A 14,171-nucleotide genomic window follows, 5' to 3' on the forward strand; every position below is an offset into this window, starting at 1 on the left:
GTGTAACTGGCTTTTCGACATGTCCATCCTATATTCTTTAAATCCTATTGGTTTATTCTGCCTTTGTGTTTTCTGGTGATGAGCCTGCCATGCTAATACCGATGCACCAGTTTGACTTAGTCTTTCTGGGTGTAAATGAGTTATGCCAAACTTCTCACACTCGCAGTGTGATCTGAAGAAAAACACAAGAGATTTGTACACTATTGACCATGCTTTGTAATTGTGCGATGACTACAACTGTAATTGTTTTGATTTGAATGTGTTTCTAACCAGGATAAAGAGCAAGAAATCAAAAGCGCAGATAATGAAGAAAAGAAGGCACAATCACCCAGGTCAGCAGCATCTTTCATACATGTCAAATATGTATCAGTACCACTGATCTATATAAATGACTGGATTGCGCATGATGTCACAATTGTGAAGCTACCGCGCCGCCATGTAGGTATGCCCAAACATTCTATTAAATCAATGGACGTTATCAGATTTGAATGATAAAACATTCCTTTTTCTAGTCTCCGTTTTTATATCTGAAGTCTCCTGGTACATTATTACAACGCAAACGTTCTAATCATGTACATAAGATAGTTATTTACTAAATGTTGTACATTTTGCTTTTTTAAAAGTATATTATTATACATTAATCTTCATTACAGTATCAGATCAGCAGACAGACCGCAGCATTTTTAGTATTAATGACAAACGTGCTCATTCTGAAATCTTAATAAATAATCATGCTTTGTACCATATGTGCATGCAATAATTTGCTGGTTTATTATTTATGTTATCTTTACAAGTTTTTTTTTTTTTATCTTTACAAGTTACCTAAACTTATTCAGAGAAATAATGCTGACCGTGTAGCTTAATGTCAAAAAACTTTATTTATAGCTGTGTCATTAACAGAATCCAGCAGACACTCACAGATATGTATAAAGGCTAGATGTCTTACCACCGAGTAGCTAACGGCATCACCAGGCAGCCATCTTACCACAGGGCGCTCGCTCACTCGTAGCATTGAGTTTAATGGTGCAGGTACTTTTAAATGATCATAACTTGCTCAATTTTCTACCGATTTTCAAACGGTTTGGTTTTTTACAAACGTTATTAACGTGGCTATAATTTTGGATGCTTTAACATGTTTCATGAATTTTCTATTTATTTTTAGTATAGGTATGCAGTGTCATAGGTACATCTTTGACGTTTATAACAAACCAAACCGTTTGGAAATCGGTAAAAAATTAAGCAAGTTGTGGTCATTTAAAAGAACCTGCATCATTAAAACTCAATGCTACAAGTGAGCGAGCGCCCTGTGGTAAGATGGCCGCCAAAATGCGGACGTTCCACTCAGTTGACCAGCAGCGCGGACGAGACATCTAGCCTTTATACATATCTATGGAAGCACTCACCAAAATTTTTTCTATAAATCTCTTATCCTGCCCGATTAAAACATAAACTTTGCAAATAACACCAGAATTAACAATTAATTTACATACACATATCCTTAACATTTATTTTGTGTGACTGACACACTGTAAAACGGGGGAATTTAGATCATGATTTTTTTGGGGCTTATCAAGATGGCCGCTCGAACTCTGCGCTGGTTTCTCCTGGTTTCTCTGCGCTGTTAGGTTAAGCGTTTTATACACAATCCAGTCATTTATATAGATCAGTGATCAGTACAAGGATTCAGCTTTTTCTAAGGGAGCTGTAAACAAAATAAATGCTTAATTTTATCATTTTCGGACACTTCAGGTTTAAACTGTGCTGGTTATGCCGTTTAAAGTAACAATATGGTGTCTTTCTTTTCGACGTACATAATTTTAAACCATTAAACCTATTGCACCCCACACATTCCTAACTGCCATGGTTATATAACCATTTGTATTGTCTTCCCATTGCTCTCTCTGGAATCACAGAAACTTGTGTAAATGCAATCCTGAGGTTAACAAACCAGCATGTGTGAGCTCAGAAATGTATGAGCGCAAGCTCAGCCGTCTGTTGTCATGCATAGTTTAGTGAGATTGCCCATTTGCCTTCATTCAGTGTTTCTCATTGGGACATGCACCAGATGGGACTTCTGACCTAGTCCAGTATTCAAATTGAAATGGGGTGCCAGTAATTGCTCTTGCAAATTCCTGTTGATCTTATCTTTTTAAAAGTAATTACATATATCTGTAATAATAGTTTAGCTTTAACCAATTATGTAAACATTAGTTAACTTTACATACATATATCTTACATATTGGGTTGTATACAAGGTTATAACTATTTAGTGGAGGATTTTTGTTTGTTTGTTTGTTTTACAAAGCATCTAACGATTATTGAGTATCGCTTGATAGTAATTAAATGGTACTGAAATACCATAAATTTTTCATTTGGAAGAATGCATACTTGTAACAATGACGTACTTACGAATTTCTTTAATCATCCTCATTGTACACAGGAGAAAATGTAACAAACTTGAAAGGGTCAACCAATCATCTCAACGTATTATTTGAGATCACACGTTCAATGTTTAGAGCGAAAGCGCATGAGAAATGTGAGGGCGGTTGTATTTTTATTCAGGCGTTCTGTATGACAGCCTCTCAACCGGCGTGGCCTTGGAGGAGGGGTCCTGCTCACACTTCCTTAGCGCTGCTCAAAATGGCTGCTCTGTGAGCGCCGCCGTGACTATACCGACGCATTGCACTAGAGTAAAAAAACAGCCTTGCAACGCGCCCACTTCTCGCATTTCTTCCTACGCATCCGTGACCGGCAGAACCGGTATATAATTGGCAGCCGCGGTCCGGGGAAAGCTTGACATAATGCTATCAGACGGCAACAAAAACGGGTAAGGGTTGTGTGTGAGTGTGAGAGAGAGCGGGTTTCTAGAAATACCCCTAGCGTTACGACGTTGACCAGGCATTAACGCTTGTGTGCGCGAGGTGGTCTGTGTGTCATATTTAAATTATACTAATTGGCGCATCGTTATATTTTTATTATGCTCCGTGCTGAAATCCCAAAGGGCTTGGCTGTGTCTCAAACCCCAGTGGGTTGTCTTTGAAGGTTCGTTTTGTGCGTCGAGAATTCAGGGGAGCGTTGATCCAAAAATGTTGTTTCGGTTGGTTTGTCAGCTAGTTTTTTGAAACCCATGGGTTTTCACTAGAAAAAAAGAGCATGGTGTTGGGGGAAGGGAATCCTTTTCATTTGGCTCATCAAGGATGTGTGTGTTTCTCTGGCATTTTCAATCACTAGAGGCGCATGTAGCAGTGTATAAGTAATGGTGATACTCGTGTTCATAATTGCTTGAATAAAAATGGCGTGGATCTAACCTTATAAATAAAACAGCGTTGGCACAGCTTATATTTCGCCTACATAACAATTTGTGTTGTGGAAATGCTAATAAATGTGTTACCTGTTGCTGAATCAAATGGATAGTTTGCCCAAAAAGAAAAAATCTGTCATTACCCTTATGTTCCATTTTTTTTTTTATTATGATGTACAGAAAAGATGATATTTTGATAAATGATGGTAAGTGCACAGTTGATGGTATCCATTGACTTCCATTGTAGGATAAACAAATACTATTGTGATAAATAATGAAGATATTTTGATAAATGATAGTAAGCACAGAGTTGACAGTATCTATTGAATTCCATAGTATTTGTTTTTTCCTACTATGAGGGTTGTTGGTTACCAGCAGCTGCTGCTTACCATCATTTATCAAAATATCTTCTTTTGTATGTATCAGTAAAACGCAATTAATGCAGGTCTAGGAAAACACGAGGGTGAGTAATTCATTACAATTTTTTCATTTTTGGGTGAACTATCCCTGTAAGTGTTTTTTTTTTTAAAAAAAGCACAGTTCTGACATTTCCACCTAGATTTGAGTAATTGCTTATTTCCTGTCTTTGAATCACTCTAAAGATCTCTCTCAGAGATATCTAAAGAATGACTTTTGTGTGTATGACCTCTACGTCCTGAGGGGAAAATGAAAAAAAAACCTAATAAATAATTATATTAAGCATGTTAAACATGTTTAAAACCACTTGCCCAAAAGACAGAATGTTGAAAAAGAAAATGTTTGCTTATTTTTAGCAAAATTATTCAGAGTACATTGTTATTCATTAATTGTTAATAAGCGACTTTCCTAATGCAACGTAAGACCTCAGTTGATGCAGTCTTTCAAGTTTTTGTCTTGGTGGCTGTCAGTTTTGCATTCATGTGTAAATGTATTTTTTAAATGCAGTCAGCACATGCTGAGGGGAAGAGACGGGTAGCCAGGTTCCCCAGAACAAAAAGCCAAGCTTTTGGGGAAGTCTAACCCCTCGTTCAGACAGACAGCGACGTGATCGCTGTGTGTCGCCCGTCTCTTTCAATGAGGCGTTTCTAAATCTGCTTGTCATAAACAAATGAGTACCATCCACACCAGTAACTGACGAGAGAAGGATGACGTGAACTCCACTGCTTTGTTCTCATTGGTAGTCGCTCCTGAAATTCGCTCGACATTTGCATAAAGTTAAATATTTCTTAACTTTCTTGCGTTGCTGGACATGCCCATATGGTTGCCAACGGTCACTTTTGCTCGTGTCGCCGGAAGTCGCCCGGTTTCCATTGAAATTAATGAGATTGCGTCGCACTGCTGGTCGCTGGCTGTCTGAATGGGCCGTTATGCTTTTACGACTAGGAGGCAGCCTGCCCTCCTCAAAGCAACCACCATTAGGGCTGTCATTTTTGAGAAAAATCAAATTCGAACGGATTTCGGATATCATGCAATGTATTCGAATATCTAGGCGACCCCCCCCCCCCCCCCCGCGCGCTTAAAAAACCCCACCGTAATGGTCACAAAATTATTAACAGTTACAGTCATAAACAGGGCTGTCAGGATTACTTTTTTTACTCAATGTTTGAAACAGCATGTTATCAACTAATGAATAACAAACTTAGGATATATATATAAAAAAAAAACGATTCAGAACAGTTACAAACAATAACGTGACAACAGCCAGCTGAAGACTGAACCCTTACAGACTTAAACAGCAGCAGGAGTATAGGAGCCGAAACAGAATTCGCGCCCGCAGATTTCGGCAGAAATCTCATTGACAACAAGCACACATACATAGCCTATCCCGCGCATTTGTGAGCCGTCATTGACAAGTACATTAACCCTGCGCGTGCTGTTTGCTCGCCCGTTTTCAATGATGGAGAGCACAAACCCTTTGATAGTTGAGATGAAATTATACTTACCGCTGAGTTAAGCAGATCTCACTTGACTCTGTCGTCTATGTGACGTGCGACAGTCAGCACATGATCATTTCAAATACGTTTACAAGACAAATGCTGTTGTTGTTTAATATAAAGTTTACATTGCATTGTAAAAATGAAGAAATTATCTTCATACATGCTAATTTCATAATGCGAACGTATCAACACAAGCTTTTTATTCTGCTATAATACTTAACACTATAAACAATATGTCATTTTATATACAAATTATAATTATATCTCGACATGCACATTAGGTTCATGTTGGTCCAATTTGATTTCCTCTCTTGCGCACAGTTGGCGTCGTCGGTCTCACTCTCAGCCTCCTTCCTATTACGAGGTGTTACTGTAAAAAATGCGCTACACATGGCATTTAAAAAACCGGATGGTTTATTTATAGTTCGAATACGGATATTTCACGTCATGTTCGAATTCATATTTGAATATCGAATAAAAAGTTACAGCCCTAACCACCTTGAGGGCTGTTTTGCTATTAGGAAACGAGTGCCAATGTGTGCCGCAGAAGTTTGTATTTAGATGTTGGATTACATCGACTTCACCTTTTTATTACAGGATTGTCGTTAATATGTAACATTTGTTACATAAAAGGTGTTGCATCTCAGATTCTTTTGTAATGTTTGATCTTGGGCGTCAACAGTATACAAATGTTATACTTATTTTCTCTTGCAATGTTTGCATGTTTTCTTAGCCTGGCATATGATGTCATGTGGTATGTGTATGGCACGGAGTGTAATTCAGCTGTGTAGTTATTAATAGGTAAAGTGACCCACATCAACCAGCCTCAACTACCTTACCCCTCACACACACACTCTCTTATCTCTCTCTCTCTTTCTCTGGTTCTCTCGGCTCTCTAGGGATATAAAGCAGGAAGCTCTCTCTGAGCCTGCAGGCCAAGTTTCCATGGAGCTGGAGAGCCGCTCCAACTCAGTGAGTGATATGCAACAGTCTGACCACCAGGGGGCAGATGCAAGTGACTCTCGCCCAGAAGAGGTAAGAAGGCATAAAGAAGACCAGTGGAAAGAGTTTCACTAAAAAAGGCAGAGGAAATAACTGAAGTTTATAAAGCAGGTTTATCCGAACCTCTCAGCAGGTCTAAGTGGTTTATTTTGTCTGTCCTTATTTAGTTCAGGGTTGGGTATTAGTGTATTGCTTTCTCTATTCTGTTGCTTTACTTGATCTGTTTTTCATCCCCTCCTCTCAATACATAGCAGCAGCTGTAACAGTATCTGGAGGATGTGAATGGCTAATAACGCGTGAAATTAGACACAGTTAAAGTCATTGTGTGTGGGATGGGATTAGTGTTTAGGATGCGCAGAGATTTTATGGTTTTATATGTTCTCTGTTGAGAAAAAGATCACAGCAAGGTATGAGTCAAGATAGTGGATGAGTAATATAAGCCAATTTTACAGCCAGCAAAACGTCACATGTTTAAAATATCCACAACCTTCAACAATGTTTGAGATGATTAATTCACCTTAGCTTCTTAGGATAGTGTTTCTCTGATTTTATAACTTGGACGTTGTGTGAAATAGTACAGATTTTTAGGCTATTTATTTGTGTAATTTGTCAGGTACCATGGGCATTTTTCGATTCCGCTTGTGCTGTTTTCATTTTTTTTTTTTTTTTGTAATTTGTTCTTAAATGCTAAAACACCCTCCTGGAACCTGCAGTGTACTTGGGCCATAAGATTATTATTAATGTCACTATTACTAATCTCAATAGCCTCAAAAAGATCAGCATTATCTGTTTAATTCACATAAAGCTTTATGGTATAGCACATAGTGTATGTTATAGTTTTAAAAATGATGTATAAAAGCCCACGACTAAATGTAGCAGGAGCTGTAGGCTTTAGACTCTCTCTGCCTTCGTTTTCCTCTTACTTTATCTCTTTCTCCCACTCTCTCACTTGTTTTCTTTATCTGTGGATCTGGTAGTATGACTGTTTTGTGGTTTAAAATCCCATTGATTGCTTTGTTGTGAAGGTGCCCTCCCCTCTTCCATTGCTCATATTGGTACCTGCATACTGCCACCACCTCTTCTCTTCCACCTCCATCACCTGCCCCGCTATGCCCAAGCGTCACGGCTGTACCAGAGCTAAGCCCCCCAGAGTCGCCACTGCACTCATAGCCTGAAGGAACCTGCCGGATCATTGGCCACTGGCTCTCATCACATAAAACTGATGTGGCCTCCTGATTGGACTGCTTTAAAGAAACCAAAAGAGCTGGTGAAGTGGGGAAGGCATCAGTCGTATTATGCAAAAGCCTGTACGTGACGCATCCCTGCAGTTGCCTACTAACAAAGACATTTTTGCTAGCCAGACACAAACACAAGATGGACTTCTCCTGTCAACAGAGCGTACACGCAGCTGTTTAAGTGTCTTGACGCCTTCTGCTATTTTTGTCCACACTTCAGGACTACTTGAATGAACTGATGTCTACACAGAATCGTTACACAGCCATCTGGCGTTTTATCGCATGCTTGTGCACTGAACTTATGCTTTTTACTACAAAGACAATCATTCAGAGCTGATAAGCAAGGCTTATGGACTAACCACTGGATTTATAAGTCATTTTTGGGCCTCATCATTTGCCTGATGTTTGTCAACCGCAAACGACGCCTTGGTTTTTGAGGATTACATCTTAGCACTGCATCTAACAGATCCAAATGGACTTTCTGAAACATTTTAAAGAACTGTAAGAGATGACATATAATCAGAACAACATTCCTGATTGTGCATCAACCCAAACTCCCACATGTGCACATTTTTATCAACATGACCTGCTGTTTTTCCACACAGTTGGCGAATGTGTACAAAGGACTTCAGTTATGAACTAAACAAGATTGAGAATTTTGGCTTGTTGGACATCAAAAAGTCTGTTTGCGTGTGGATAGTTCTGCTGTCACCTCAGCCAGGGTGGACACCAGTGATGCCTGCAGTGTGTTATACGTTCCTGTCCTGTTCCCTGTGTCAAAGACTTCTGCTGCTACAAAAACTTTCAAACAATTATTTCAAAGACTTTAAAAGTTGACTAACAAAATCCAATACCAAGGACAAAATGATAAAAACCATGCAGCAAAAAAAGAGCAGTTCCTGTCAGCCGGCCAATCAGCACATTCAATTGTGATCGTATCTCACCCTCGCTCCCCAGCCTCCTCTGATTGGACGTTTGTTGCCTAGATACAGTGCTGTACGGTTGGGCCATAGCCAAGCCAGGGAGGAATCAGGTGTCAATGGTACCAGGATAACCCTTTTTCCCAAGATGTATTTGTTTTTGAATAACTTAAAATGGAAAGGTTTAGTGCTTTGTTAAAAAGGTTTTAGAATATAAGTTAATTGCTGTGTCAATGATAGTTATTAAAGCTTGGTTGACAAGGTGTAGTTTTACTGTATGGTAAAGTAACGTTAGGGAAAATGGTCAAGCATTTGTTAGCCAGATTTATACTTATAGAAAATAGAGCAGTAGTGATGTAAGGGACATTTTATTTTAGTAGCAGTGTATTATAAGGGTAGGACTCTCAAAGACTTTATTTTTCAAAGCAACTGCATTCATGTACATTTTTGGTTTAACTGATAGCTGTGCATCTGTTCTTCCCCTCTCCTTTTTCTCGTTCCCCCTCTTTTTCCCAATGTCTCTCTCTCTCTCTTTTGTCTTGTGTCTGTCTCTTTCTCCACACATCCACTGGGATCTTGTTTCTCCTCCTTTGTATTTTTTCAGAGCTCTGCTGCCAAATTGGTTGCTGCGCGCAAGATCTCACTGAGCAGTAAGTATGTTTGGGATATCTTACACTTGCGCCTTGTCCAACAGGGTGCTGAAGCTTTTTATGATTTGGGTTCATTGGACTTTATATAAAAAACTTTTGAGATGAGACCAGGAATTAAATCAACATGCTTAAATAGCCTACGTTAAATGTTTTCCTCAGGTTTTTCTGTCATTTGGCCAAACAAAATTGACAAAATTACCATGCACGGACTACAAGACTATATTAATTTATTCAATAATTAAACCGAAATATTTAAACCAATTGTGTATAGAAACCAAACTGACGTTTAAATAATTCTGTGTTCCTCATTGCTCTGTTCAAAACCAAAAAGTACCCAAGCTCGCACTTAAGCTTGCAATGTGCTCGCGTACTGACTATTCCTTGCACTGAGCTTATAATGCACGTGCCTCTCCTTGCACTAGAGAAGTTGTTATGCACACGTGGGTTTAAAAATAATGGGTCTCATTCACTAAGCATGCGTACGCACAAATTTGTTCGTAAAATGTGAGTTCGAACATTTTAACTTACAAATCATGATTCAACAAAAACTTTCATACTAAAATTTCTTCTTAATGTTTGCAAAAATGTAAGAACAACTTAGACCACACGTGTGCAATAATCATGAAAGGGAAAAAAGAACCCTGTAATATATCTGGTTTATATATTTTATATTTTCCTTGTTCATGATTATTGCGTACCTGTGGTCTACATTATTCTTATGTTTTTGCATACATTTAAAATCAATTTTAGTATGAAAGTTTTTGTTGAATCATGATTTGTGAGTTAAAGCGTCCATACGCACATTTTACAAACAAATTTGTGCATACGCAAGCTAAGTGAATGAGACCCAGTGAGCGAGTTGTTCCCGTTCTCTGGCACGCTTAATTTACAAGTAATTTACAGCACGCTTCTGTTCTTTGTCCGCAAATTCATTTTCAAAAATGTTACCCTGGATCACAATAACAGTGGTAGGTTGCACAGGTATCTTTGTATTGTAGAAAAAGCAAATAATACATTGCATGGGTTTTTTCTGTATGCCAAAAATAATTAATATAAAATAGAGATCATGTTCCATGAAGATATTTTGTAAAAAAAAAATTAACCGTAAAAAATATCAAAACTTTAATTTTGGGAGTGAATGCAGCAAAATTGGACAAACTTGCGTACAAACATCGCTTTGCTACTCGTTCTTAGGGGATTTCTCGTTCTAGTTTGGTTTAGGGATGTCAATTTATGCAATTTCCCATATTCGATGATGATCGTTAACAGTAATAGTGCAATAAGCCTTCACTGCAGTGGCATATCCAATGACATAAAAGTGTGCATAAAAACGACAGCTTCCTCACGCGAATTAAAAGATTTTATTTTGTCTAAATAATATGCTAGTGGGATTGAAAAATGAGTTAATGTAGTTGTTGTTTTGATAAAATCATCAATTTAAACTTATCTCGTAATGAAATATAATGACTAATAGACAGAGTGTATAACTCCGCCTCACATGGGCACTCTGAAACAGACGCATGAAAGTCCATGTCAAAATAACAGTTTTATTATCATCAAGTGTTATTTATCAAGTTGTTTACCTCACTTTCCGAGTCGTTGATATACTGTTTGTAATTATATCCAAGAAGCACACGAAGTGCACTTTTCTCGTCCTCACCTCAGCTTAGACGTACTTTCAGCAAAGATGCTTATATTACGGAGATGGCAACCTTCCATTAGAAAACACGCAGCGCCTCAGCCAGTCAATAATGATGATCAGTGATATATGTTGCGGGCATTCAGGGTGTAACGACAGTCAGTTACAGTTTACATTTGACAGTTTCTTGCCATAATTTAAGATTACATTTTAATCTGTTCATTAAAAACGGCTTCTGGTCTCCTTCTCTGTATATAGCAGCGTTGCTGTGCTAATTTTGCAGGCTTCCCTGAAGAGGGTCTTTGCTTTCAGTATCCTAAACGTATTTGCATCGGACCTTCTCAGATCCACTGCGGATGTAATTTCGTTGCGTTGGCAGCCAGCCAGCCTCGTCTCGCATGACGTTAAAAAGCACATACGTGTGCTTGGCATTGAGCATTGTTGTGATCATAGCTAGTAGTTTAACTTTTGCGCGCTCGCTTAATTTTTTTTTTCTCCGACTGTATGTGTTTTGCGCAGGCGCCGCACACACGTGCATGATCTTGTTTTTCAACAATCGTTAAGTTTTTTCGAGTAAATTCTTATCGACAATTAATCGAAGATCGATTAATTGTTAACATCCCTAGTTTGGTTTATGTAATAGCTTACAACTTCCCCTGTTAAGTCAACAAGGTCATTACTAAAACAACTTTTTTATAAGTAATATGCATTGGTAGGGACGTTGACCTTTAAATGCAATTTTTTTCAATATTTAGATTTTTCAAATCGTTCCATCTTGGCCAAATATTAAATCCTACCCTAACAAAACATACATCATTAATAAAGAAGCTTTCCATTGATGTATAAATCTCAATTTAAAAAGAGACTTAATTACTCAAGTTCTAGGCTGTCCTTAGCTCTGTGTAGCCTTGCCAAAAAGTTAACAACACATCCCGTCTACATGGACCGCAAGCACTGATTGGACCACTAGAACCACTTCCTTCAGATCAAAAATATCTGCATTGCATTCCTTCATAGGCATTTCCGCTTGCAACGATAAGAACAAAAATGGGCCAAGTTGAGGAGTGATTTAACTCCAACTGCAACAATATATATTTATGATATTCATAAAACCCGACACATAGCCTGCACCATTGCGGCTACGCTGTAGGACCTACGCACAACTAAAATGAGCTCTTTACAACTGGTTTTGTAGTCCAGTGTCACAATAAGAAAACTATTGCCCTGCCGCCCGATACTATAGTGCAGGGGTCTCCAACATGGTGCCCGCGGAGAGTCTTTGAGGTGCCTGCCAAAGCACATTCATAGTCTTAATTGTAATATTTATTTATTACATATTTTTTATATTAGCTTGGCTTGGTTTACGTATGTTATCATTTTAAACAATACTAAAACATATCAACAAGTTGATTTTATGTAAAACAAATAAGTTTGAGTAGACTATATCAGCCCTCCAGATTGTTTTATCCATTGTATTAGCCCTTGCTCACAAAAAGGTTGGAGACCCCTGCTATAGTGTATTGCTGATCTCACAGGCTGACGATCTCACTATGGAGAATATCTAACACTTGTATATTCAGCTATAGTTCTGCACAAGTTACCTACTGCTGGTCTGTGTTTTAGCAAATTTGTGGTTATTTTTAACTCCAGCAGTTAAATCGGAGAATGCTTCATCTGAGTCAGAGTCTGTGGGTGGAACCAACCGGAAGAGAAGATGGGGTTCTAGTACAGCAGTCACTGCTAAGAAGCCATCAATCAGCATCACCACTGAATCACTTAAGGTAATTCATACAGATCTACTTTAACATTACTGTAGAAATGTTTTAACTGTTTAATATGTTATATATTTTGTGATTTACTGTCTTATATTTATATATTTATTAGGGATGCTCCGATCAGGATTTTTGCAGCCGATACCGATCACCGATTTGTAATCTTCGTGATCGGTCGATACCGATTCCGATACCGATTTTTTTTTTTTTTAAAGCTGATATGCAAGCTCTTTGATGACTGTAACTGTTACATTTTTTCTAGATAAAATAATACCACGGATGTTGCCTTTTAGAGATGCGCGGTTGGCGGTTACAGCCGCGGACTCCGCGGATAAACCGCGGATCGGGCGGATGACGTGACGAAAAATAATATTTTAATTAGATTCGGGCGGGTGGCGGATCGACTGCTTGTTAGCTGTGTCCTTCTAAGCATGCAACCTTAAAAGGTGAGCACTCTGTCTTTCAGGGTGGCAGCCTCAGAAGTTCTCAAAGAGAACTGAAATGAGACGGTCTAGCCATCTGAGGACCCATAATTTGCGTCACCTGTTGCACGCGCCCCCAGTAGCCCCCACCGCGCCTGTCAGCAGAAAACAGCGGAGACATTTCTGACTTATTAAAATAAATTATGTAATCAAAAATATTAATTTATTTCAGAAAATATGACACATTGATGTAGATTAAACTATTCAACAGTATATCAAATAATCAACCTTATGTTGCAAATATACGCAACATAAACAGAATAATATTAACACAAAACATAACTTATAATACTAAAACAGTGACAAGAAAAAGTTTTCTAATACACTTTTATTTAATAAAGGTTTTAATTGTTTGGGATAGCCTCGGCATGTTAAGAATCCATTCGTTCTATCATTAACAGCGCAGAGAAATGAGGACGCATTTTGACACAGCTCTTATCAATGCCTCAAAAAATTAGAATTAAAAACAAAGGAAATAGAAGGTCAGAAAAGGTTTGCCTGGAATAAGTTTTACAAAGTGGTAAATCAGGATGACACCAGTGCAGACTATGTAATTTGTGCGTTTAATTTAGGCATTACTTATTTATTTATTTTTGTCCCGTGTGCGCCGATCGGAGACTGAGTTCACTGCTGATATTCTAGAGCTTTAGTCTCGCGGCTGTCATCAGCAGCGTCTTGCATCGCCCAGTCAGCGGATGGCGGGCGGGTGCGGTTTTAAAAACTGGTCAGAAACGTTGGTGCGGATGGATGGCGGACGGATGATGAGTTTTGTGATGCGGTTGCGGATGAAATAATAGCCCATCCGCGCATCTCTATTGCCTTTGTTATATTACTTGCAGTAATTAGGTATATTATTGTTTTAATAGAGACTCAAATAAATAAGCACAACAAATATTTATTCTGCAAAGAGAAATTTAAAATGGCTTTAAAAAGGCTTATGTCTCCTAAAAGTACTGAAAATAAAACACTTCACAGTCTTTACTGTATTAATTAAATATACGCGCATTCGTATGAAGTATAAAAGTTCTTTAGTCAAGAGCAGTGAGTGATTTTATTGAGAGATGAATTAGGTTACTGCAGCTTTAAGACGTGAGAGAGAGAGATCGCTCTGTTTACGTGCACTGATCACAGGCTGCTGTGTGTGGGCGGCGGCTGAACGCAGACAAGCAGCTGTGAGGAAAATGAAAGTTTAAACGCTCAAAACTTTAAAACGCATGCAAATAATAAACTTTTGGCATGAGGATGCAATTGTCC

The 14,171-nt window shown here is 38.4% G+C and overlaps 1 protein-coding gene and 1 non-coding gene across 2 annotated transcripts in view; both read left to right on the forward strand.

The window, feature by feature from the left end:
* The window catches only part of acin1b (apoptotic chromatin condensation inducer 1b), a 37,015-nt gene that overhangs the window by 5,196 nt on the left and 17,648 nt on the right, over positions 1 to 14,171 (forward strand). The window contains exons 6-9 of the mRNA XM_065248691.2: positions 274 to 332; positions 6,117 to 6,252; positions 8,979 to 9,024; positions 12,314 to 12,444. Of these exons, the coding sequence (XP_065104763.1) occupies positions 274 to 332; positions 6,117 to 6,252; positions 8,979 to 9,024; positions 12,314 to 12,444 (372 nt within the window). The remainder of the gene's footprint in view (positions 1 to 273; positions 333 to 6,116; positions 6,253 to 8,978; positions 9,025 to 12,313; positions 12,445 to 14,171) is intronic.
* LOC135730890 (small nucleolar RNA U6-53/MBII-28) lies at positions 71 to 181 on the forward strand. The gene has a single exon (XR_010526104.1). It is a non-coding gene; the product is annotated as a small nucleolar RNA U6-53/MBII-28 (small nucleolar RNA).

This window comes from Paramisgurnus dabryanus, chromosome 2 (assembly GCF_030506205.2).
Source record: "Paramisgurnus dabryanus chromosome 2, PD_genome_1.1, whole genome shotgun sequence".
Taxonomy (NCBI): Eukaryota; Metazoa; Chordata; class Actinopteri; order Cypriniformes; family Cobitidae; genus Paramisgurnus; species Paramisgurnus dabryanus.